Raw genomic sequence first — 27807 nt, forward strand, 5'->3', positions numbered from 1 at the left:
TATAGCATCTTTGACTTTTCTTTTACTTTTGACATATCCCCAAAATCCTTTATTATTGCTTTTGACATCTCTTGCAAGCCTCAATTCATTTTCAGCTTTAGCTAATCTGATTTGTGCCCTGCAGGTTCTGCAGACAGCATTATATTCTTCTTTAGATATGCCTCCCTCTTTCCATTTTATAAACATTTTTTTCTTCTTTTTTAGCATGTGCTTAAGTTCTGTGTTCATCCATCCTGGTTTCCTTAACTGCTTCCTATTCTTCCCTCTTTTCGGAATTGTTAACAACTGTGCTTTGAGAATTTCATTTTTCAAGATTTCCCATCCTTCCTGGACATTTTTGTCTTTAAGGATATCCAGCCATTGGATCCCTCCAATTCTCTTTCTGAATCCCTTAAAATCTGCCTTTCTGAAATCTAACCTTGACGTCTGAGTCTTCACAGGTCTTCCGCCTCTAGTTATCCAAAATTCTAAAATAGCATGGTCGCTACCTCCTAGGGTCCCAGCCACTTTTACCTCCTCAACCATTTCCTCCCTGTTTATAAGGATTAGATCCAAGGTAGCAGTTCCCCTTGTTTTCTCCCTTACCTTTTGGAAGATAAAGTTGTCAGCAAGAGAGGATAAGAATTTCCTTGACCTGTTAGTTTTGCCTGAGAGAGATTCCCAACAAATGTCTGGATAGTTGAAATCTCCCATGACAACTATGTCATATTTTTTGGAGAACTTGGCCATTTGATGCATAAAGAGTTCATCCATAGCTTCAGCTTGCACAGGCGGCCTGTAGTAAATGCCTACAATGGTGTCCTTTCCATTGTTCTGTCCTTGTATTCTTACCCAAACAGTTTCCACAGAACTCCCAGTCTCTGAAGCTTCAATCTCTGTGCAGATATACGCGTTTCTAACATACAATGCGACACCCCCTCCTCGTTTATCAAGTCTGTTTCTTGCAAATAAGTTGTATCCAATTGACCTGTCAGAAGCCATACTGGTGAATACCTAATCAGAGCACCACATAAAGACCCCCCACAGGCCGCCCCGGAGCACGAGCATATCATTAACTCACAACTGAAAATAAAGATTACACAACAACCACAAGACGGATTTCATCCACCAAGTTATCATTTTAATCAGTATAACGGCGCCGACCTGACACTGTCTGTAGGTTACTGAGCAACATCCTGCTGACAGGTTCCCTTTAACAGCAACCTTTACATTGCACATGACTCACTGGTCATATCTGAACACCCCCCCCCCCCAAAAAAAAAAAAAAACTGCAAAAAATTAAAGCAATCAAATGCTGATGGAAATAAACTTAAATGTTTTCATCACTTGATAAACAATGTTTCAATAATTTGGGGGAAAATAACTATTGAAAAACTGATGTGTAAACAACACATGAATAATGAAACCTCTGAAACCAACCAACATTGAATTGAAAAATGTTCTTCTAGGAGGGTGATCCTCTGAAAGAATAAAGCCAGCATATGGTGGAAATTAAATCTGTCATAGGATATCTATATAAAGGGGTGGCGTTCTCTAAAAAGGTGGTCTTTTGGTGGGGTCAACTGTAGTTCATATTGAATTAAGATTTAGGACCAAAAACTTAAAATAATTAAATAGTCTCAAGTCTTCTTTAGTAGACGCAACACTGCATCGACCATCTCGGGCAGTCCTTCTCCAGTGTATGCACTGCATCTTTGAATTTCCCATGCTCTGTCATCATAGTTTTCTAGTTTTAGAACATTCACAAGTTCGTTGGTGGTCAGGGCCTCAGGTACATCCTGTTTATTTGCCAAAACCAGGAATGGGACTCCAGCCATGTTTTCATTGTTCAATATCGTCAGAAGTTCTGCTGTAGCATCCTGTATCCTGAATTTATCAGTACTGTCTACCACAAAGATGAGGACATCTGTATCTTCTAGGTATTCCTTCCAGTTAGATCGAAGTTTGTCCTGGCCTCCCACGTCCCACACTGTTACAAAAACATTCTTGGCCATTTCTAGGGATTCCACATTAAATCCAACGGTTGGAAAGGTCTCTACTGTTTGATTCATTTTCAGTTTATAAAGGATGGTTGATTTTCCAGAAAAGTCAAGACCCAACATGACAACCCGGGACTGTTTCTTGTGCACAGGTTTAGAATTTTGCGCCCCCATAATTAAGCTCTGCAACGATAAGATAAAAGATGATAGAATGATTTACATAAAAATAATCTTAATGTACATAGTATATGAGTGTTAATAAGGTTGCCTCATGAAAGAAGCCTTTTCTCCACATGTCATCATATGGCAAAGTGACATCCTAAAAGAGGGTTCTCCTCTTGTGACCTTCCCCCACTATTAGCAAGGATAGAGAGACACTAACATGAAGCAATCTAATTGGCAAATCTAACCCATTCATGTGTGACATGTTCAGCTAATTTAAATGGTCAGCTCTTACAGGCCCCATACATAACAGGGAGCTGTCAGCCAAAAGAGGGTTCAGACAATCATTCATCCGGCAGCTCTCTCTCGCGCCTCCTTCATACACTGAAGGGCTCCTGTCTTCTCTATGTGATCACAGTGGTTTATTTTGCAGAGAATAAAAGATTCAGCAGTCTAAAATTGGACATGCAAGATTCTTATCATTACACAGATGATATCACGGAAAGCAAGCCCCCTATACATATTAGACTGTTGGCTGAGCTCACCGATATCGACGGGTTTGGCTCATGTTACACTAATGTGTATGGTGGCCTTTAAAGAGAACCTGTTAACTAGAGTTGAGTGAATATGTTCGGTCGCCGAATCTGAATTTGCCATATTCATGCCATGTTGGTACCATATTCATGCTGAATTTATGTTTGATGATCGGTTACGAACATATTCATTCATTTCTACCATCGTTGACTCCAACGGCGTTCGGCTGTGTTCGACGAATACTGCAAAAACAATATTCGCCACTGATAGTAATCGGAACCGAATTTTGAAAAATTCGCTCAACTCTACTTTTAACATGATTTAGAAATGTTATGGACAAGGCCATAATGGTGCTGCTATACAGATTTAATTGATACCTTTAGTCAAAAAATCCGCTTTGTTTTCAGGTAATAAACTTTAGGTGCATAGGGTCCAGATTGTGGGTAGGATCTTTGGCTCTTTCCTTGGCCCTTCTGCCTGCCTCTTGTGTCTGTATGAAAGTTTACTGCTTTGTGAATGACCTGCCTCCTGTTTGAAATACTTGACACAGGCACCAAGTGTGCAGTTTGATCTCCCAGCGTTCTTCAACAAAATGACGCTGCATGCCCAAATTTTGATCTTGGCTTTATTAGATCTCTAAAGCATGTCAATGAGCCGAGATGTCAATCTGCACATGTGCCACACCTGGCATCATTTTATTTAAGACCACGGAGAGATCAATCTGCTCACGCCTGCGGCAAGGACAGCTTGAAATTTCAAACAAAGCAGTGACCTGTTGTAGAGGCAGGCGGAGGAGCCGGGACAGGAGCCGAAGACCTAACCCACAGTCCCGTCCATGACAGGTTCTCTTTAATATTAAATGTCCCCTAGGTAACTGCTGCTTTGGAAAAGTATGGGGAGTCACAGCTTCCCACAAGGATAGCAGAGAGTTCTTGAGGCTGTAATTAATCATGAGGATCAATTTGTAGAATGTCATTTTCATCTAAATTATTCAGGCTGTGAAATAGCATTGACTGCCCAATATTGCTCCCTCTACTGTAGCGTATATATCTGAGAACTCATCTACAAATGTAATTTACGGAGACCAGATGGAAGAGACTAACACGAGACTAGAGGAACAGACTACATGCAGGGTTTTGTTTGTAGTCTGTTACCATGAAAACACATATGTCCGCAAGGAAGATGTATACAAAAAAAATGGGATATTTTTAATGAAGGCTATTTAAGAGGCATTTTCTTTTTTTAATTTTAGACAGCTTGGAGCAAAACAAATGGTTGCACCTGTGACCATATTATCCAAAAAGCTACAACGGTATTTGACCAAAAGCTCAATAGTTAATTCAAACTACATGCCGATCCTTTGTAGGTAGGGTAATAACAATTATCTTTATCAGTTGGGAGGGTATTGAAGTGTAGCCTAGTACTCCCTGGCACTTTATTTCCAGGTATTGATAATAATCAAGCAGAATGACTCATGGCAGGAGAAGTGTACACACCTGTAGGACAGCACAGGATCTGTTTCTGATGTCTCTGTATGATCACGGCATTATGTATAGGGGTGGCGGTTATATTATGCTGTAAAACAGATTGGCATTTTCAACTGAGTAATATTTAACTTTATTATACCACTTGGCTGGGGCAGATTCATTAACTTATTAACTTGTTTTTCCCATGTTATTAGATGCCATATTCGATATGAGGAGTGTAATCCGGAGTAGAAGGGATTCTCCGTTTGCCCTTTGGCCCCAACACTAGTGGTGCAAGTGCTGTGGTTTCCCCATGCTAATATTATCTATTGTATGCTACCTCTGACTTATATTATTCATGACAATACTAAGTCCCTAACATTCTCCAAATTTTTGTAATGTCTTTAATCATCGAAGATTGATGGCATCTGTCACATTTTATCTAACGAGTCTATCTATTCATCTCCTTTGTGTCACTTTCTGTCTCATTTGACCTGTTTTTTTATCCTTGTGCCTCTTTTAAGCTGGAGTTACACAGCAACATCTGTCAGCAATTCTCAGAAAAGTCGGGCGGCCAAAAGTATCTGTGCAACGTGCTGTCGCGTGACTGTTTAGAGCAGTAATTTTGTTGAAAAAAAAAAAAAATGGCCGAATTGCAGACAAGTTGCATGTAAGTTGCAGTTGCTCGTGACTTGCATTGAAGCCTATGGAAAGTGAGTCATGTGCAACTTGCAACCGGTGGAAGAAAATCCAACACATTTAGAAACAAGTGTGACACCATAAAGGATCAGTAGCTGCAATGTGGCAGTGCGACACCACGATTTCAGGGTCGTGCGACATGTCACAGTGTTGCCCTAACCTTATTCAGTATTTGCTTCTTTGCCTTTCAGCCATAATTCTGTTGACATGGCTTATATTAGTGTTCTTTGTTCAGTCCTTGGGGGTATGGAGGCAAATATTGTGACCTCAAACACTATTTTGGTCAAATTTAGCCGACAGCTTTCTGTCTAACTTTTACCTCTGACAAATTCTGAGGTTAACCTATCACTAATTTGTTCTACCAATATTCAAAAATAGAGAACCTATATAACCTGTCCATAGGAACCACATCCTCTTTGCATCCTTTGTAGTTCATCACTTGTATTATTCTTGCTACTAATAACAATCAGATATTTATCAAAACTAAAAACATTAAGGGGCTGATCAATCAAGACTGGCGTTTTGTATGCCAGTCTTCATACAGAGTCCACGTAAGCTGGCAATACAAATTGGACAGCTGTCAGCCACACCATCATTCCGGCTGACGACTCTATCTCCTGACCGACTCCTACACAGGAACGCTTGTAAAGGCTGAGCCTCCCTGTGTTCTCTATGTAAAAACCACCGTGAGACCCCTCCGGCAGCGGCTTATCTCCACATCTAACAAAAGGATTTGCTGCAGAAATTCATCAGGTTGGATATTTCTCTCCCTTGACCAATGTTGGTTTTGAAAGGTGATCATACACATTGGATTGTTGTCTGATCCCGATGGAATCACTGGATTCATCATACTTTTATCTATTAATGTACTCATTCAGAGGCATGAGCTTCAGTCTCCAGTCTATAATTTCTGCTATAAATGTAATGAATTTGTCTGGCCTTGCTAGGTCACCCCCAATCTCACTAGTCTCCTTTCACTTTTCAAAAAGTTAGCAGAGTTGATGTAAAAATGACAACAGTACCTAAATTTGTGTTTTTTCCAAAACTTTGCAACACTTTAAGACAGTTCTCTGGAGCAAACTGTTGAGGAATCGGGCCCTATTTATGGCTTTAAAAAGCAAGAGTTAAATAAACTATTTGGACATTTTAGGCACGGTAAATAGGGGGCCGTTTCCTACACCCCCTTTTATTAACCAGATTAACGAGCAAGTAAAAACAGCTTTCCTTTCTTACAAGAAATTTGAAAACTTGCCGTTGGGTCCTCACCACAGATAACAGCAGATCTCTGGTAGCCACAGCCTCAGGACAGCCTGATCATGGACTTTCCTAACAAAAAGTAATTATCTAAACCATAAAACACATTTAATAAAGGGTGAAAAGAAATAATAATCCTATTACCCTCAAGCAAAAATGCCAATGGACCTTAAAATGTTGTCAGTCAGCAGGGGTTTGGACATGATGACCCTTGAGGTCCCTTCCAACTCTAACATTCTATGATTCTATGAAATGGTAGTTTGGCCAAAAGCTATCCCTCCTGACTCCACTATACACATATAAAGCACAGCTCAAATATTAATTTGTTTTCAATGGGGAAGAGTAAAGTCAGCTGCTGCTAGACACCTGAAAGTGGCTTACCTCTAGGGAGGCAAAAGGATCGGGTGTCCCAAATTTTGGATGTTTCAAATTCAAAGTGCCCGATCCCGGCATCCGGTCTCCATACACATTAGATGGTCGGTCAGTCCCAACAAAATTTGTATATTTGGCCAACTTTAATATCTAGTGAGGGGCCTTCAGACACATGCATAGTAGTGAGTGGTATGATGACATTGAACAGGAAGAGGCTTTTATACTGATTGAGTAAATGTGTACTATGCAATTTCTCACTAATGATTGCACTTTCACAATGACCGTCCATTCATTCCTAAGAAACTAAAACGTCAAATACGAGAATAGGGGCCTGTGTGACCCAACAAACTTAATCGTGACTACTGAATCAGTGACTATAGTCAACATGCTTAAAAGCTGCAATTATCACTAGATGAAATTGATATTAGTCAGATCATACTAACTAAACTCTTCGTTCCTTAGGCCTGTTTCACACATCCGTTTTTCCCCATCAGTCAAAATCCGCCGTTTTGCAAAAAAAAACCCGGATCCGCCATTTTCTTGGCGGATCCGTTTTTTCCCCATTGACTTGTATTAACGGCGGATCTTGACGGATGGTCATCCGTTCGATCCGTTTTTTTACGGATCTGCCAAGATTTTGCCGTCAGCTGAGCGGACAGGACGGATAATGAAACTTTTTTACCCTGGCCGGATCCACATTTTCTATTGCACAGCCCACAAGAAATGCCTGTGTCGGAAATTTAACCCTAAACTCAGTTCTGGCGTGTGAAAAAAAATTCTCTCTCTCTTTAAAATTCTTCCTTCGCCGGATCCGTTAAAACAACGGTCCAGTGGCAAATGTTGTGGTCAGTACAGAAACGGATCCGTTGTCCGCCATTTTTGAGGATTTTAACTGACGGAAAAAACTGATGTGTGAAACATGCCTTATCGGACACTTGGTTTCCAACAAAAAGGTTACATCATAGTCAAGATAAATAAGCTGAATGTACTCCAACTGGATGGTGGCATTAAATGGCCTTTTTAAGACAGGTATACCATGCTTCCAATGTGCACAGACTAATCATCTATAGGTCATTCAGTGCTCATCAGCCGCCATTGAGATCGGCAGCACATGACCTGTTTACACAGGATGATGCACTGCTGAAATGTTTTAATCAAGTCAAACGTTCATCTTTCCCTACCAATGAGCTTGTTGGGAGATCAGCAGCCTGTCCACGCTGTAAGATTACTGGGAAGTGAGCTTTCCGAGGATAATTATTTCAAGTCATCGTTCATCTTAAATGCCTTATTCAGAAGAGTGAATTATACAGAAGCGTGATCTCCGATTAAAAAAAAAAAAATCTGACAGCACGCTGACCAACGTAATTCAATAGGGCTGCTCAGATCGCAACATGCACTTTTCTCTTCCGAGTGTCGGACAAGATGTTCCTATCCAAATGTATGGGTGCGCAAAAAAATAAAAAATCAGATCATTTGAATAGCATCCGATGTTTGTGGATATATTGCCATTATTAACCTAAGAAACTGTAATTAATGAGCTACATTCTAAATGGTGGATATATAAAAACGGAGGCCACACGGACGTATAAAACAGACACATGGATGACAGCACAGACATAAAAAAACAGACACATGGATTACAGTAGGACCACAAAAAAAGAAGAAACGTGTATGGCACACGAATGATAATAAATGAAAATTACCCAAGTTTTCTGGATGAAGCTCTGACAATTTTTCCGGCCTTAAGGTGGTGAATGTGGTGGTGGTGTTGTCATAGGCCAAACCCAATATATAGTAAACAATGCTGATCCTACAGCTTCAAACATCAGCCGGGAAAGTTTCACACTATTTAAACAACATCTAGACACACAATGACGATACTAAATATTCCATAGATAACTACTTGCCGTAATTCCAGCTCTTGACTCTTTACTGACAGAGGAGAAACATCTTGGGTCTTCACCTTATTTCAGTCAGACGTCAGGCCTGGGGATTTGCTTCTCATCGCAAAGCAGAAGTTCTGTAACTGTAGGAGACGCAGTTCTGCTCCACACCGGATCTGCAGTCTCCTCCTCATACAATAATACCGTGTCACCAGCTAGAAGATTTACATATTGTGTCACCACATTAGAGACTCGTGTGTCACACTCCAAACAGGTTTTTCAAATGAAGTTACAATAACTTGGAAAGTCAAACAGTCTCTAGGTTGGAGGTGACAGGAATATCCTTGTTGGTTTGTCAGTCAGGGTAGCTAAGTAGCCGTAGTTAAGACAATTTAGCTTTTTGTTTGGTCTTAATTGTATTTTTGACACATTTTTTGACAACCACTGAAAGGTATTTTCATGGTTGAGAACTGGCAATCCGCCTTTCATAAAGAAGCAGCATTGGATTGTGACCATATCTAGAGGAATCGCATGGCAATTTTGGTTTTCTTATATCCATAACGATTAAAATATAAAACTTCTTAAAGGGAATTTGTCTCCAGGTTTCTTCTACCCCAGCTGAAAACAGCATGGTGTAGGGTCATAGACCCGGCTGATTGCTCTACATTTGATAAAATTAGTCTTATCTGCTGCAGATCTACCAGATCTCTGGATGTTGAACTATATATAACCCCACCCACACCACTGATTGTTCCCAGAATTAATACCACTGTGCATAGGCAGAAAATTGTTAATCTATGATGGGGGCATTTGAGCTACATGATAGTAACAGTGGCATAACTAGCGTCTGATTGGCCCCGATGCAAAATTTGGACCTGGGCATGTTGGTCAGATGTATGGTCCCTTGTAGCGTTCTAGGTCCCTTAAAAGATATACATGTTTATCCCCCATGTAATATTGTCCCTCATCCTGGCTCTTTCTTGTAATAATATCCCCCCTTCCTGGGCCCCATGCTATAACATTATCCCCCATCCTAAGTCTATAAATAGTATAATGTCCCCATTCAGCTATAATATCCCCCATCCTGGTATAATGTCCTCATCCTGTAAAATTTCACCCATTTTTGAATAATGTCCCCCTTCTGTTGTAATATCCCTCATCCTGGTATAATGTCCCCCATCCTGGTATAATGTCCCCCATCCTGGTATAATATTCTTCATCCTGGGCCCCTCCCATTCTTTCCAGCACACTTTAAAAAGAAGCAAACCTATCTACTCATCTTCCCCTGCTCCCACACCTTGTAGCATGGCAAGAACCAGCAGCTGACTTTGGCATGCCAGTATGGGAAATGTAGGAGTGGTGAAGTTGATGTTCTACCACCTGACAACTCAAGTGGTTAAATTTTTTTTATACTAATGTTTGTTGTCAAAGGTAAAGCCCTCTGGGGCTGCCGTCTAACCTAGATAGGGTGAATGGTAATGACTGGCCCAGTTCTGGGAGGGGGAACTGACAGTTAGTGCCATGTTCAGGAAGTGTCAAGAGCAGTTGGAGAAAGTGTGGTGCGCCTGTTATTAGGGCAGTGGATTGCCATAGAACCTTTTGATGCAAATCCGTCTTTTGACCTGGGAACCTCGAGATTGATGTCGGAGACCCATAGGTGCAATAAGCCTGCAGAGATGCAGGGAAAGATGGACTCCAACTCTCAGAGGTGGGAGGTGATGCAATCCGGGTGCACTGCTTGTGGAGGAGAAAAATTCCTAGTATTAGAGGAGTTAGCAAGAGGGATGCTCCACCCATGCTGAGAATTAAGGCTGAAGTTATGTCCGGTACCTGTGGGAAAGACTGTAACCCATTGGGCCCTATCCTATATGACCGACTGAAATGACCATAAGCTGCCAAGTAAAAGTTTCTGTTTTTACGAATTCGATGTCCCCTGGATTGCTTCCTGAGAAGGGTCTGGAAGTTGGAAGTCAAGGATGCACATCCAGGTGAAATTGGCATTGGCGGTCCCCCATCCTGCACTGCCCAGTTGCAATCGCACCCTCTACGACCGCTGCGCCCCTGAATAGCAGTTTTACTAGCTCTTTAGTGATAATCTCCTGCTGGTAAAAATTATGATTTTATCAAAAGTATAGCAATCAGCCCAGTAAGTTACACATTGCTGGAGTTTGCATCTCTGTCTCTACATTATGCTGCTCTCAGAGTAGGTATCAAAATCTGGTGTCAGATTATTTTTAACTCCTTCATGACATTTGACATGCCTATACGCCATGGTCGAATAGGGGTTCCCAACGGTAATGTATTGTCATGATCCATGCTGGATCAGGACTGATATAAAGCACAGGTAACCTTTTTTTTTCTCTGCTGAGCCATGGACCCAGTTCAGACCTTTGCCCAAATGCTGCAGACCCTTACTGATGAGATTAGGGGGCTGCGCGGTGAGTTGGTGCAGCAACTGCAGCTGTTGGTGGGCTTTGGGGGCTTGGTTCAAAGACCGGCTCAGCCAGAACCCAAGATATCCCTCCCTGACAGGTTTTCTGGAGGGAGAGATCAATTCTTGGTGTTTCAACAAGCCTGTATTTCAGGCTGCGCCCTCGTTCATCAGGGAGTGAAGAGCAACGGGTGGGAATCATTATGTCCCTTCTTAAGGGAAATCTGTCACCCTTTTTTTAGCTTTGCAGCTGCTGGCATAGACATTGGGGGCTTATCTACAGCATTCTGTAATGCTGTAACTAAGCCTCCGATGTAACCTGAAAGAGAAGAAAAATACGTTATATTATACTCACCGAGGTGGGCGGTCCGGTCCGATGGGTGTCGCCGTCCCGTCCGGCGCCTCCCTTCTTCATGCGATGACATCCTCTTCTCCCATCCTGTAATGGCTCCGGCGCAGGCGCACTGCTTTGCCCTGTTGAGGGCAGAGCAGAGTCCTGCAGTGCGCAGGCGTCGGGAGAGGTCTGGCGCCTGCGAACTGCAGAATTCTGCTCTGCCCTCAACAGGGCAGAGCAATGCGCCTGCGCCGGAGCCATTTCAGGAGGGGAGAAGAGGAAGTCATCGCATGAAGATGGGAGGCGCCGGACCGGACCGCAACACCCATCGGACCAGACCGCCCACCTCGGTGAGTATAATATAACGTGTTTTTCTTCTTGTTCAGGTTACAATGCTGTAGATAAGCCCCCGATGTCTATGCCGGCAGCTAATAGGAGATAAAAAGGGTGACAGATCCCCTTTAAAGGGGATCCCCAATCCTGGGCCTTCTCCTTACTGGACGATTCTCCATCTTTAGAGTCCGTGGATGAGTTCTTTGCAGCTTTTGCGCTTGTGTATGGGGATCCTGTTGGCGTCGCCCTGGCAGAATCTCAAATCCGTAGGTGTAAACAGGGAGCCCGGGTCGCTGAGGAGTACTGCTCAGAGTTTAGGAGATGGGCCACTAATACTCAGTGGAATGACCTTGCACTTAGGAGTCATAGGGGATTTCCTTAGCTCTGACACAGCTTGGTGGCAGCGATTCAGGAGGAGAGCTGCATGCTGGTGGTGGACTCTGTTGCCAGGAGCAAGTGCAACAGAGTAAAGCTAAGTGGTGTTTCCCTGTTTGTGTTTTTCCTTAGTGTGTATTAGTGCAACGGTGGGGCCAGTGCCTGCGCCACCCAGCTCCCTAGCAAGGGATAGGTGTACGGTGTGCTAGGGCGACAGGTTCGTGATCGGCGCCCAGTGCGGAACCGGCATAGGGAACGTTAGGAGCGTTAGGGACACTGTCTCAGGGGAGTGCAGGAGGTCTCCATGTCCCCTTTCCCTATCGCAGGGCCTACCGTTGTAACTGTTTCCCTACCCCTTGTCTTGTTGTTTTAGTTACCGGCCTGCGAGCAGTGTCACACAGGACAGTATCACGTGCCGCGTCCTGTTGTTTCAGTTACCGGCCTGCTGGTCGCGTCACACAGGACTGGTCCACATGACATGTATAAGTCCGTCATGGCCATCGTGCATGGCAAAGGAACTGTGCCGATGCACTTATAGCTGGGAGTTTGGCTTATGTGATAGATGAGACCCGGCTCTCATAGCCAGGAGCTGTGCCCACATCTCACCAATGTTTATTTCCCTAAACAGCATTTGGAAAGGAGGAGGTTCCCTCTCCTGTCCGATCTGCCCACGCAAAGTCAACGCAAGTGCCCGATTGTTGCCATGGCAACCTGAGATCATCATAACGAGATCCGAGTCACCCAGCTATGGCAAGCCTGTATGTAAAAAAAAAGTTATAAATGTCTGTAATCGTACCAACCCGAAGAATAAAGTCATCTAATTACTTATACAGCACGAGGAACAGCATAAAAAATAAATAAAACCAATTCTTCACCTGCTGTTGATTTGTTCATTCTGCCTTCCAAAAATCACAGTAAGGCTCGGCTCACAATCCAAATGCCCCCTCCCTTCTGAGCACCACAGTGTGCCTAATACACATTTAGAGTCCACTTGTTTGGCATTTCTAAGAGGGGAGTGGTAAAACCACAGAAAACGATCACAGATCCATCAGTAGAAAAGTGAAAAATCTTTATTCAACAATATAGCAGATAAGAGACAATGACAGGATAGATGCAGGCATGGACATACCGCGCACAGTGGGAGAAAACACACTGACCGAAGCAGCCTAACCATTACACCTATGATGATGGGTAATCAAAGGGGATCATGGCCAAATGAATATACTCCGTGGGATATGCAGATGAATGATAACCAGGCCTAAAAAAGGGGGGAAAAATTTAATGGCTGCCATATCTATGTGATCCTATTCAATGCATATCAAATCCTAACAGTAAAAAGCCATGCTATCAATTAACCTGATATAACCCAGACCAGTGTCATGAACGAGGAGTTACAATGATTAATGTGCCAGAATGTATAGTATTTACCTCAAGTGAGTGGCACCGCCTAGGTAGCTGGGACCAGCGCGTCTGCCCCGACGTGTATTTCGGACGCTCGTCCTTCGTCAGGGGGGCCATTTTTTCCTATTAACACTTATAAAAATAAAAAAATATGGGTTTTAGAGGTATAAAATTATGTGAGGCACATGTGGTGTTAACATGCTCACTGTATTACTAGATGATATTCATTGAGAAATACAGTTTGTAAAATGGTGTCACTTATAGAGGGGGGGGTTCTGCTATTCTGGCATCTCAGGCGATTTCAACAAGTGGAGGAAAATACATGTCAAACCTGTGCTGCTGAAAGATCCAGGATGTTGGCTTAATTTTTAGGTTTATAAGTCAACACATTTCAAGGTCACACAGGACCCCTTCTCCAGGACAAAACGTTCAGGACAAAAGACTGAAAAACCATGAAGGAACACATAAAAGTAAAAAAAATGTGTGAAACAAACAAGAACACCTTTTGATTCCTGAAAGTACCTCCTTATGCTTTGATGACAGCTTTACTCCCCCTTGACATCCTCTCAAGCAGTTTCATTGGGTCATCCCTTGGAATGGCTCCCAACAGTCTAGAAGGACTTCTCAGAGGTGCTGAGCACTTGTTGGCTACTTGGCCTTCAATTTGCAATTTGCATCAAACCCATCCCAAATTATCCTAATTGGATTGAGGTCTTATGATTCTTGTGATTGTGGAGGACATGTCATCTGAAGCAGCACTCCATTGCTCTCATTTTTGGTCACATAATTATTACATAACCTGGAGATGTGGAAAAGAATTCTGTGGAATGATAAATCACACTTCTCTATCTGGCAGTCGGGTCTAGACTGGATTTGGCAAATGCTAGGAGAACATTTCCTGGCTATGTACACTCAGCCAGCTGTAAATTTGGAGGAGGATAATGCTATGGAGTTGATTTCAGTGATTGACCTAGAAGCCCCTAGGTCCAGTAAAGGAAAATATTAAAGACTTCATCATGCAAGACATTTTGGGCATTGTAGCTAACAACTTTGGTAGGAACAGTTTGGGGAGGACTTTTTTCTGTTCTAGCAAAGTTCAAAAAGGCAAGGATGGGTGAGTTTTCTGTGGAAGAACATGACTGGCTGTACAAATCCCTGACATCAACCACACAGTACACCTCTCTGATGAGTTATAACTATGATGGTGAGCCAGGCCCTCTCCTCCAACATCAGTAACCTCACAAATGCTCTCTTCTGAAAAAAAATCCTACAATACACTCCAAAATATTGTAGGAAGCCTTGACAGAAGAGTACATATTGTTAAGCTGCAAATGAAAACTCCCAAGCCCTGGTATCAATGATGAACTCATGAATGGATGCTATGTCCTGGAGATACAGTGAGGTCTCCTGTGAATGGGAGTTTTACATGTTGACCCCAATTCATCACTGCTAGAGTTGAGCGACTTTTGGTTTTTTAGGGTCGCGTTTCGTTTCGTGAAACCCGACTTTTCCAAAAGTCGGGTCGAGCAAGATCGTCCGATTATAGGGAAAAGTCGGGGTCATCCCGAAACACGAAACCCAATGTAAGTCAATGGGGAATAAAAGTCGGCAGTGAGAGGAGGACAGGAAACACACCAACAGTGCCCATTTGAATGCCAAAAGCATCAATTCTTCTTACTTAAGCTTGTCAACCTTAATTAACTTCATAATACAAGTTACGCACTGAAAAATGGGGGTTATTTGGCTACAGACTGTGGGGTGGGGAGGGCTGGCTCCAGGTTTTCATGTGCCCTGGGCGAAAGAGCGCCCCTTTAACACATACCACAACTCATCATGCTCCGATACGGCAGAGAAATAGCGGTATAGTACAATGAAAAATACCTCACTTTTTACATCTCATGACGAGGCCCATCTATTTCTCTATACAGAATCATTGGTCCCATATAATGTTTGAAACAGTATATGATGAGCTCCACATAATGCTACAGTATATGTTGGTCCCCATGGATGAAGCTCCACTGTCTTATGGGCCCAAATAATCCTCCAAACATAATGGGCCCCATTTCTAATGCTCTAGTGTATAATGGGCCCTGTAAATGCTGCTCCAGTGTCTGATGTCCACCTTTGGAATGTTCCAGTGTATGGTGGGCCCCATCTATCATTCTCCAGAGTATAGTGCTCCCCAAAAATTGCTGTCCCAACATTGAAAACAATCAAATAAGTCTCCTCGCTAGGGAATCCCTGTACTTGTCTGGACTCCTCGTCGTCCCCATCTTCCATCTCACTGCACAGTATTTCAACCTTGCAAGTGCTGTGATCCTGAGCAAGCAGGGGGGGCCCACTCGTTGGCGACGGCACTGGCACAGGGCCCCTGATAGTACGGTGGTGTGTCTGATGGCGGGTGGGCCGAACCTGCACTTTCATCTGCAGCTTCCTCTTTGTCACCGTGTAAGATGGAACTGTATATGGTAAGGGTAACCTGAGTTTCATCAGGGTCAGATTCAGGTCGTGTAGCGTGCGAGGGGAATGTAGTGGTCTGGGTCAATGTACCAGCAGATTCATCGAGCAGTGGCTGGGCATCAGTGCACTTGTGTCGCCCCCAGGAGTACGGTCGCCACAGTGGCATTACCTTCTTCCTAGGGAGTGTGATGTCATGCTTGGGAGCAACGAAGGATCTCTCTAGCAGGTTAACTGATTGGGCGGCGTTATTCCCACGAGTCATGACCCTCCAAACAGCGTTCATGAAGGCAAAGTGTTTGTTTTACGTGGGCAGTATGGTTGCAAAGCTGAACCTTAAAGGAATGTCCAGAAGGGCACCACCAGGAGTGGAGCCTACGGTTAAATTCGACTCCACCTGGGAAACCTCAACCATGCCAGCTACAGAACAGATGCACACATTGCAAGCTTAATTCCGTTAACGAACGAGACTCCGTCATGCCCCGCGGTCCGAGTCCGGCTTACTAGAGGGACACGTGAGGCTCTGGCGCATGAGATTGGCCAATAACTGGTGTGTCATGCCCTTACATGTCCGTGGCTGCATGTGCGCTACACTGAAAAGGCCAGCGTTTGTCGCTTACAGGTGCAGATAACCCGCTGAACAACGTTAGTGATGGGGATCACTGATTACAATTATTACCCGCGAACAATGATTTCCCAGTAAGTGCAGGTCAACCGCAGTTCCGGAATTAGGCCTAACCGTCATTCCTGAAAAAATGAAAAACTTACGTGTGCAAACCACAGGTGCTGTAGCTTGCTTAACAGCTCGCCAGCCGTTCTCACGCCCAGTATGGATTACACGTGATTGCACAAAGGTTAGAAAGGGTACCGTATCCCCAGATAACATGTATGGATAGCGTACACATTCAAAATATATGTCTCAGGAGGCAGGCTCAGACGGTGTCAGGCCCAGTATGGATTGCACGTGATTGCACAAAGGTTAGAAAGGGTACCGTATCCCCAGATAACATGTATGGATAGCGTACACATTCAAAATATATGTCTCAGGAGGCAGGCTCAGACGGTGTTAGGCCCAGTATGGATTGCACGTGATTGCACAAAGGTTAGAAAGGGTACCGTATCCCCAGATAACATGTATGGATAGCGTACACATTCAAAATATATGTCTCAGGAGGCAGGCTCAGACGGTGTTAGGCCCAGTATGGATTGCACGTGATTGCACAAAGGTTAGAAAGGGTACCGTATCCCCAGATAACATGTATGGATAGCGTACACATTCAAAATATATGTCTCAGGAGGCAGGCTCAGACGGTGTTAGGCCCAGTATGGATTGCACGTGATTGCACAAAGGTTAGAAAGGGTACCGTATCCCCAGATAACATGTATGGATAGCGTACACATTCAAAATATATGTCTCAGGAGGCAGGCTCAGACGGTGTTAGGCCCAGTATGGATTGCACGTGATTGCACAAAGGTTAGAAAGGGTACCGTATCCCCAGATAACATGTATGGATAGCGTACACATTCAAAATATATGTCTCAGGAGGCAGGCTCAGACGGTGTCAGGCACAGTATGGATTTGACGGCCCAGATTACACAGCGGAGGAGCAGGGAGAGGTAAAGATTGCAAATGCTGGGGCCCTGCCCAAGCAAGGGGGGCCCACTCATGGGCGTCGGTACTGGCACTGGGCCCCTCATAGTACAGCGGTGTGTCTGACGGCGGGTGTGCACCACCACCGTCAGAGACACTTGATTGCACTATGAGGGACCCTGTGCCAGTGCCCGCGCCCAAGAGTCGGCCTACCCACCTGTCCAGGGCAACGGCACTCGCACGGTGTCGTGCGCTAGGTGGTGACCCCGGCCATGGGGGGGGAGGCAGCACAGTTAGGGAGTTTTAGAAAGTGGCATATGTTGATGTTGGACATTCAGCTGATGCAAAAGGCGAAATAGGTGAAGTACCAGGAAGAGGTGGACCAAAGCAAGCCATTTTTCTGTCACCCTATGTGTCATCAGGGGAAGGTGGGACAAAATCCTTGGAAACCCATGCGTGGTTCATTTTAATGAAGGTTAGATCATCCACATTTTGGGTTGACAGACGGGTCCTTTTTTCTGTCAGGATTGATCCAGCTGCACTGAAGACTCTTTCCAATAGCACACTTGCAGCTGGGCAAGCGAGCTCCTGTAAGGCATATTCGGCCAATTCAGGCCAGGTGTCCAGTTTAGCGGCCCAATAGTCAAAGGGGAATGACCTGTGTGGGAGAACATCGATATGGGAGGAAAAGTAGTTTGTAACCATAGTTGACAACTGCTGTCTCCTGTCACTTTCCATCGATGCAGTATTACCAGTTGTGTGAGCGGTATTTGAAAAATCAGTCCACAACATTGTCATGAAACCCCTGTCTCCAACGCCACTTCTGCTGTGTGCACCACGAACACCTCTGCCAAGCTGCCCCCGCCCCGTACGGCTCGTGTGAGAACCATCACCGCTGCTGTGTGCTGGGAATGCCTCAAGCAACCGATTTACCAGAGTTGCTTGTTTATTAGCCAATATTAGGTCAAGGTTCTCCTGTGGCATGATGTTTTGTAATTTGCCTTTATAGCGTGGATCCAGGATGCTGGCCAACCAGTAGTCGTCATCGTTCATCATTTTGGCAATGCGGGGGTCCCTTTTTAGGATCCGCAAGGCATTATCTGACATGTGGGCCAATGTTCCCGGTGTCAATGATGCACTACGAGTGCTGGGTGGAGGAGCACTTTCTGGCAAATCCACATCCCTCCAGTCACGCACAAACCCTGTACCAGACCTTGCCACGCCAACATTTTCACTTGCCCCACGAGATGCATCCTCCTCCCCTAAGTAATCATCGCCATCATCATCCTCCTCCTCCTCCTCTTCTTCCTCCACCTCGTCCAGGAGAGGTCCCTGAGCAGACAATGGCTGAATGTCATCAAGGATTCCCTCCTCCTCTTCCTCCTCATCAACATTGGCTGCAGACGCCTGCTCCTTAAGGTGCATCAAAGTTTGCATGAGCAGACGCATAAGTGGGATGCTCATGCTTAGGATGGCGTCGTCTGCGCTTACCAGCCGTGTGCATTCCTCAAAACACTGAAGGACTTTACAAAGGTCTTTCAGCTTCGACCACTGAACACCTGTCAACTCCATGTCTGCTCTCAAAGTGCCTGGCCGTGTATCCTCCCACAAATGCATTATGGCCTGCCTCTGCTCGCACAGCCGCTCCACCATGTGCAGGGTGGAGTTCCACCTTGTTGCAATGTCGATAATGAGGCGGTGGTTGGGAAGGTGGAGCAATCGCTGCAGCTTCTGCATACGAACGGAGTGTACAGGCGACCGGCGGATGTGCGCGCACAGTCTTCGCACCTTCTGGAGCAGGGCTGTTAACTCCGGATAATTTTTGAGGAAGCACTGCACCACCAGGTTCAAGGTGTGAGCCAAGCAAGGTATGTGGCTGAGTTTTGAAAGGGCTATGGCTGCCACAAAATTACGGCCGTTATCACTAACTACCTTGCCTGCCTCAAGATGTACACTGCCCAGCCATGACTCAGTTTGTCGCTTCAAGTACTCGGCCAGCACCTCGGCGGTGTGTCTGTCGCCCAAACACATCATCTGCAACACAGCCTGCTGACGCTTTCCACTAGCTGCTCGATAGGGGGACACATCGTGTGCAACAGTGGCAGCTGCAGATGGAGTGCTCGTACGACTGCGCTCTGTGGACGAGCTTTCGCTTCTGGAGGAGGAGGAGGAGGGTCGAACGCCTACAGCCAACTGTTTCCTATACCGTGGGCTAGGCAGCACTGTCCCACCACCGCTGTCCCCTGTGGACCCTGCATCCACCACATTAACCCAGTGCGCAGTGATGGACACGTAACGGCCCTGGCCATGCCGACTGGACCATGCATCAGTTGTGAGGTGCACCTTTCCGCTCACTGACTGCTTGAGTGCATGGACAATGCGGTCTTTTACATGATGGTGGAGGGCTGGGATGGCTTTGCGAGAGAAGAAGTGGCGACTGGGTAGGTCATAGCGTGGTACTGCATAGGCCATGAGTTCGCGGAAAGCTGTGCTTTCCACCAACCGAAAGGGCATCATCTCAAACGAGATTAGTTTGGCAATGTGGGCGTTCAAACCCAGTGTACGCGGATGAGAGACTGAGTACTTTCTTGACCTACTCATAGTGTCTGGGAGGGTGAGCTGGACTTGAGAGCTGCATATGGTGGAAGTAGCGGTGGACAGGGCGGACTGAGAGAGGGTTGATGATGGTGATGGAGTTGGTGTTCTTTCTGATGGCCTAGAATCAGTCTTTCGTTGATATAACAGTGGGATTCCCTGACTGCTGTGGTCTTGCAACGACACCTCAACATTTGCTGCTGTGCTAACCGGTGGGCTTACAGTGGGGGAAACAATGTAGCGTTGCTGACTACCTTCGTTGTGATCAGTTGCACATGTGGCACTTGAGGTTTGGTGTTGTGTCCACGCTTGCAAGTGCATGCTGGTTAAATGTCTAAGCAAGCAACTGGTATTCAAATTTTTCAGATTTTTCCCTCGGCTAAAGGTCTTTGCGCACTTCTTACAGATAACCTTGGCCTGATCATGAGGATTTTGGTCAAAAAAGTGCCACACTGCACTCTTCCTACTTTGGCAGACATTTTGCGGCCTAGCACGCTGTGATCTTTTGACCCTCTGGACAAGCTGTCCAGCAACTCTTTTGATGTTTGGAACCTGTCTTTGGAGTGCTCCGGGCCTGCCAGATAACAGCTGTTGCGATGTCGATGTCTGCTGTGGATGCTCCTCATCTGAGCTATTGGAAGCAGCACCCTCTTCCCCCAATGGATGCCAATCTGGGTCAACAACTGGGTCATCCATCACCTCCTCTTCTATGTCATGTGCACCTTCCTCTGTGTCACCGTGTATGGTGGTATAGTGTGCGGGAAGGGGCACCTGAGTCTCGTCAGGGTCAGAATCTGGCTCTGTACACTGCGAGGACAATGTAGTGCTCTGAGTGAATGTACCAGCAGAATCATCCATCAGCGGCTGTGCATCAGTGCACTCCATGTCAGATTCATCTTGGCCTGGGTAATTCACCATTTCACTTGATAATCCAGGCATGGTATGTGAAAACAGCTCCATGGAGTAATCAGTAGTATGGCCTGCGTCATCCTTCAATCTTGGTTGGGGTGAAGGACACAAGGAAAGGTGTGGTTCATGAACATGAGCCTCCAATGACGACTCAGTGCTTTTACTTTTTACAACTGAAGAAGAGGAGGCGATAGAGCTGGAGGCTGAGTCAGCAATGTAAGACAAAACTTTTTCCTGATGCTCTGGCTTTAAAAGCGGTTTGCCAACTCCTAGAAAACTAAGCGTTCGAGGCCTTATGTAGCCAGACGATGACGCAGGGTCAGCACCTCCTGCATTCGGTCCTATTTTGCTCTTGCCACTACCATCAGATCCACCACCAACACCATCATTACCAGCTGCCAACCCCCGCCCAATTCCACGGCCTCTTCCACCAGCCTTCCTCATTTTTGGTAGAAATGTAGACAAAATCCAACAAACTATATAGTAATGTAAAACAAGGTACAAGGTGTCTATAGGACAGGGGAGATTTTGAATTTCTGCAGACACTTGTGGACACTGGACACTTTTGGATTGTGTGAGGCCCACTGATATCTGAGCGCTATGTTACAGGCTCGATGGCACAGCTGTGACCAAAGTGACTAGAGGATAAGGGAGATTTTGAATCTCTGCACACACTTTTGGACACTGGACACTTTTGGATTGTGTGAGGCCCAATGAATATCTGAGCGCTATGTGACAGGCTCGATGGCACAGCTGTGACCAAAGTGACTAGAGGATAAGGGAGATTTTGAATCTTTGCACACACTTTTGGACACTGGATGGACACTTTTGGATTGTGTGAGGCCCACTGATATCTGAGCGCTATGTGACAGGCTCGATGGCACAGCTGTGACCAAAGTGACTAGAGGATAAGGGAGATTTTGAATCTCTGCACACACTTTTGGACACTGGACACTTTTGGATTGTGTGAGGCCCAATGAATATCTGAGCGCTATGTGACAGGCTCGATGGCACAGCTGTGACCAAAGTGACTAGAGGATAAGGGAGATTTTGAATCTCTGCACACACTTTTGGACACTGGATGGACACTTTTGGATTGTGTGAGGCCCACTGATATCTGAGCGCTATGTGACAGGCTCGATGGCACAGCTGTGACCAAAGTGACTAGAGGATAAGGGAGATTTTGAATCTCTGCACACACTTTTGGACACTGGACACTTTTGGATTGTGTGAGGCCCAATGAATATCTGAGCGCTATGTGACAGGCTCGATGGCACAGCTGTGACCAAAGTGACTAGAGGATAAGGGAGATTTTGAATCTCTGCACACACTTTTGGACACTGGATGGACACTTTTGGATTGTGTGAGGCCCACTGATATCTGAGCGCTATGTGACAGGCTCGATGGCACAGCTGTGACCAAAGTGACTAGAGGATAAGGGAGATTTTGAATCTCTGCACACACTTTTGGACACTGGATGGACACTTTTGGATTGTGTGAGGCCCACTGATATCTGAGCGCTATGTGACAGGCTCGATGGCACAGCTGTGACCAAAGTGACTAGAGGATAAGGGAGATTTTGAATCTCTGCACACACTTTTGGACACTGGATGGACACTTTTGGATTGTGTGAGGCCCACTGATATCTGAGCGCTATGTGACAGGCTCGATGGCACAGCTGTGACCAAAGTGACTAGAGGATAAGGGAGATTTTGAATCTCTGCACACACTTTTGGACACTGGACACTTTTGGATTGTGTGAGGCCCAATGAATATCTGAGCGCTATGTGACAGGCTCGATGGCACAGCTGTGACCAAAGTGACTAGAGGATAAGGGAGATTTTGAATCTCTGCACACACTTTTGGACACTGGATGGACACTTTTGGATTGTGTGAGGCCCACTGATATCTGAGCGCTATGTGACAGGCTCGATGGCACAGCTGTGACCAAAGTGACTAGAGGATAAGGGAGATTTTGAATCTCTGCACACACTTTTGGACACTGAACACTTTTGGATTGTGTGAGGCCCACTGATATCTGAGCGCTATGTGACAGGCTCGATGGCACAGCTGTGACCAAAGTGACTAGAGGATAAGGGAGATTTTGAATCTCTGCACACACTTTTGGACACTGGACACTTTTGGATTGTGTGAGGCCCAATGAATATCTGAGCGCTATGTGACAGGCTCAATGGCACAGCTGTGACAAAAGTGACTAGAGGATAAGGGAGATTGGATTGCTTTTAAAAAAGCAGTTTGCGGAGCAGTGGGTAAACAGCAATGCAGGAATGTCAGGAAGCCTTAGAAGGCAGCCCAACAACCAACACCACTGATACACCACTATATAGCCTCCCCTTGCACTGCACACACAGTGACTGGTGTGTTGTGCAGGCCAAATTGCTAGCAGCAGAAGCAGTTTTTTTTTCTTCTCAGCAGGACAAAAAAAAAAAAATTGGGATTGCTTTTAAAAAAGCAGTTTGCGGAGCAGTGGGTAAACAGCAATGCAGGAATGTCAGGAAGCCTTAGAAGGCAGCCCAACAACCAACACCACTGATACACCACTATATAGCCTCCCCTTGCACTGCACACACAGTGACTGGTGTGTTGTGCAGGCCAAATCGCTAGCAGCAGAAGCAGTTTTTTTGTCTTCTTCCCTGCCTAATGCTCTCCCTACACAATCAGCAGCAACCTCTCCCTATACTAAGATCGGCAGAAGTAAGATGGTGGTCGGCGTGCACGCCCTTTTATACCCCCTGTGACGCCCACCAAAGCAAGCCAATCACTTGCATGCCCTTCTGAAAGATGGTGGTGACCCGTGCCTATGTCATTACGTTGCCCACAGTGTCCGTGGATCCTGATTGGCTGAAAAAGAGCGCAAAACAAACTTTTGAAACGCGACTTTGGCGCGTAAGTCGCCGACCTCGTGGCCGACCTCATCCTAGGGTCGGGTTTCGTTTCATGAAACCCGACTTTGCCAAAAGTCGGCAACTTTTGAATTTTTTCGACCCGTTTCGCTCAACTCTAATCTCTGCCTTTGCGTCAATTCATTATTTCATTTGCGCCTTTTTAAGTCTATTTTACATGTGCTCATCTGTTTGTTTTTGTTTTATGCCTTGAGGGCGAAGTTTAGTCATTTTACATGTTTATGGCTGATTTTTTTTTTTATGCGCGACTTTTTAAAAAGTTGCAAAATGTGTTGCAGCTCCACTCAACTACCCCCCACAGTGATATGCTGCATGTCAAGAAAGAGTCCAACGACAGGAAAAAAAAAAAAAAAAAACGTTTTTGACTTTGCACAAAATTCATGAACCGTGTTCGCCATGTTGATGAATATTATGCAATAAATGTCAGCCAATTCTACAAGACAAAAAAGCGTGACTTGACAAAAATGCAAATGTTGAATCGGGGCCATTGTGTGTTGTTTTACCTGCTTTCAGTGTTTGATCCCTGTCTGATCCAAAGTCCATGATCTAATGTCATACATATCTCATGTGCTAGCAGTTCCTGTTTTTCTGTATTATTAATATTACCTTCTGAAAGAACATTGTCATGTACAATTAAAGCTTGCCACATCCTACTATAAAAAGGTGCGGATAAAACAAAGCTGTGATCCACTCCCTCCCTGCATGTGACACTGTCACACCGGAGGAATGCCTGCAATATCATTCCAGTGAAACAGAAAACTCTTTATAGGCGGTCATGCACATGATCAGAATAAGTTTACCAAGAGTGACGCTTTTTACTTACATTATCCTCTTCCCACATGGTGATATTCAGTTTTCTATTCCACTTTTTCCAAGAGCCATCATTTTTTTTATTTTTCCATCCACGCATCCATCTTGTTTTTTTTTGTAAGACAAGATGCAGTTTTAAATGAGACCATTAATTTTACCTTTCATCATACTGTCAAATTCCAAGTGTTGTGAAGTTACATAAAAAAAAAAGAATTCTGCAATAGTCTTTTGGGCGGCCCTTACAGCACTGATCGAGCAATAAAAATTACCTGGAAATATGATTTTTTTTTTACCTGAATAAGATTACAGCGATACCAAATTTGTTTATTTATATACCGCATATATATTATATATATGAGAGTATGTGTGTCAGTGTCCAGCTGCAACAATGAGACTCATGGGTCTTTCCCACCTGGTAATCAAGTACCTGCACGGACTGGATTATCCTTCAATAGGAGAACAAAAAGGAAATCCAGCAAGAACTCAGCAAACCAGGGTTGGAGTAATATGATGCTTTTCTTTATTTCTTCAACAAGGTAAAAAAACGACCCACAAGGATCAGAAACCAGAGTGCATGGCAGAAATAAGCGCAAATGGGACAAATTTCCCATTCTGTAATGCTGTAGATAAGTCTCCAATGTAACCTGAAAGAGAAGAAAAATGAGTCATATTATACTCACCCTGGGGCGGTCCGGGTCCGATGAGTGTCGCAGTCCGGTCTGGCGCCTCCCATCTTCTAACGGTGACGTCCTCTTCTTTGCTGCCTGTCGCGGCTCCGGCAGAGGCGCACTGCTCTGCCCTGTGCAGGCGCCAGGAAAGCTCAAAGAGGATGCTATAGATAAGCCCCTGATTGTGGTGGCCGCAGCTTGAGGTCGAAAAAATAGGTGACAGATTACCTTTAAAAAAAAAATAAATCAAAATTTGTAATATTTTGAAAACTTTTTAACTGTATTTTGTAGTCCCCTTAGGGGACATAAACCTGCAATTGTCTGATCACTTATAATATACACCAATACCACAGTATTGCAGTATACAGTATAGTATAAGATCACAGTCTCTTATGAAGGTCATACTGTAGATTGAAAGCAGCGTTTAAGGAGTTAACAGGCAGCCGAGCTCAGCTCCGCTCATTGCTGTTAGGGTATGTGTGTGCACACAACGTCTTTTACACGCCGACCTACCTGATGAAATTTGCAAACAGAAGGTGCTTTCTGAAAACGCTGGTTGTGTCTTTCTTTAAGCATCTTTTTTGTCATCTTTTCAGTTGCCTCTTGTTGCAGCTTTGGCACTGACATTTTTATTTGCCTTGTATGTAGAAAATGATGAGCGAATCCCAAGCGGAAGCCTCTTGAATAATTGTCAGTCCGCTTCTTTTAACAGTTTAATGTCTTTATAAACGTGACACAGTTATAAGAAGCTCAAAAGACTAAAACCCTGAACATATGCACAGCAAGTCTTTTTTTTTACAGTGCAATGCATATGTTCACTTTAAAGTATATGCTCATTCTTTTTAACATTTTTTGAAGCACTTTTTCAGGTTGTTTAACCCCCTGAAAAAGACATAATTAGTGCATACCTTTAAAAGCAGATGATAACAGACATCATATGCCGGGACTAATGCAGGCTCAGCTTCTGAGCCTGCTTGGAAGAAGGGGATTAGACATATGAAATACCAGCATGTCATATGTTGGAAAGATATTAAACGTGTTGTCCTGTGAAAATAAGTTACCACCTCTCCACTCGTAGGTGACAACTTATTGATCAGTGGAGCTCCGTCTGCGGGGACTCACACCAGTTGGAAAGCCAGGGCATTTATACCCTTGTTAGAATGGAGCAAGAGGGCGCATGCCCAACCTCCATTCCCACTCTTGGGAACTGCCAGGTAAAGCCGAGCGCAATGCTTTGTAGCCTGACGGGGAATGAAAATAGCAGAGGTTGAGCATACGCGCCCGCCTCTATATTAGATCCCAATAGATCTTGGTGATAACTTATTTTTACCCGTCAAGCTTTTTAAATATAATGTGGTGTGGTAATTACATAAGACATTTATGAAAATATTGTCACACTTTTCTTAATATTTGTTTAATGTGCTTTCTAATTTTTAGATATTCAGACGTAACCTTTATTTTTCTGTGGTTTGTTTGAATGATCCAGCATGTAGAAGCCCATTTGCCCAAGGACTTTAATCCCTTAACAACCAGGAGTATTTTTGGTTTTTGCATTTTCATTTTTCCCTCCCCTTCTTCCCAGAGCCATAACTTTTTTATTTTTTGGTCAAAATGGCCATGTGAGGGCTTATTTTTTGCAGGACGAGTTGTACTTTTGAATGACACGGTTGGTTTTACCATGTCGTATAACAGAAAACAAGAAAAAAAAGTGCAGTGAAGTGCAGTGAAATAGCAAAAAAGTGCAATCCCACACTTGTTTTTTGTTTGGCTTTTTTACTAGGTTCACTAAATGACCTGCCATTATGATTCTCTGGGTCCTTACAAGTTCATAGACACTAAACATGACTAGGTTCTTTTTTCTCTAAGTGGTGAAAAAAATTCTAAAGTTTGTAAAAAAAAAAAGTTGCCATTTTCCGAGACCTGTAGTGTCTCCATTTTTCGTGATCTGAGGCCGGCTTAGGATTATTTTTTGTGTGCTGATCTTATGTTTTTATTGATACCATTTTGGTGCAGATACATTCTTTTGATCGCCCGTTATTGCATTTTATTGCAATGTTGAACCCTGGGTCCCTCCCTGTAGCAAAATCACTCACCGGGTTTAAGATATAGTCCCCTGTCGACATGGAGGAGGATGTAGTCCCGTCGGGGAGGTGCAGGGATATTTCCTCTCCCACAGTTAACCCAGCTGCACACAGCCAGAGGCTGGGGGAAGAGATGCAAGTGTCACCATATCAGATGAACCAGCAACTTAGAGACATGCTGGTAGCTTTCAGCAGTTCTATGCAAAAGGGCTTTACCACTTTAGTATTGCCTATACAAACTCTAACTAAGGAACTAGACAAGAGAGTATCTCATATGGAAATTAAAATGGGAGACTTTGCCAAATCACACAACAAGCTGATAGATGCACATAATGAACTCTCAGATGAATTGGAAGTCATTCAAACTAAACTTGTGGATGTAGAGGATGGCTCTTGGCGAAACAAGGTAAAATTGCGAGGGATACCAGAATATGTTCCTCCTCAAGAACTGAGGGGATTCCTTCAAGGTTTGATTAAAGCAGCTATCCCTAACTGCTCCCCATTAGACACAATCATTGACAGAATCCATAGGGTACAACGCCCCAAAAA

General features: G+C 44.5%; 1 protein-coding gene across 2 annotated transcripts; it reads right to left on the bottom strand.

Annotated features, from left to right (window-relative positions):
* Positions 1 to 1098: 1098 nt before the first annotated feature.
* On the bottom strand, positions 1099 to 24631 carry ARL11 (ARF like GTPase 11). Of its 2 annotated transcripts, XM_073583333.1 has the most exons (4): positions 24523 to 24631; positions 13251 to 13355; positions 8370 to 8564; positions 1099 to 2162 (listed from the first exon to the last, which is right to left on the bottom strand). In XM_073583333.1, exon 4 carries the CDS (start codon positions 2151 to 2153, stop codon positions 1620 to 1622), a length of 534 nt encoding a protein of 177 aa, XP_073439434.1. In that variant the 5' UTR covers positions 2154 to 2162; positions 8370 to 8564; positions 13251 to 13355; positions 24523 to 24631; the 3' UTR covers positions 1099 to 1619. The 2 variants fall into 2 exon arrangements, with proteins under 2 accessions (XP_073439434.1, XP_073439435.1); XM_073583334.1 differs by lacking the exons at positions 8370 to 8564; positions 13251 to 13355; positions 24523 to 24631 and adding an exon at positions 4172 to 6983.
* Between the last annotated feature and the right edge of the window lie 3176 nt (positions 24632 to 27807).

Source organism: Dendrobates tinctorius, unplaced genomic scaffold, assembly GCF_039654945.1.
Source record: "Dendrobates tinctorius isolate UK_male_01 unplaced genomic scaffold, ASM3965494v1 ptg000075l, whole genome shotgun sequence".
NCBI lineage: Eukaryota > Metazoa > Chordata > Amphibia > Anura > Dendrobatidae > Dendrobates > Dendrobates tinctorius.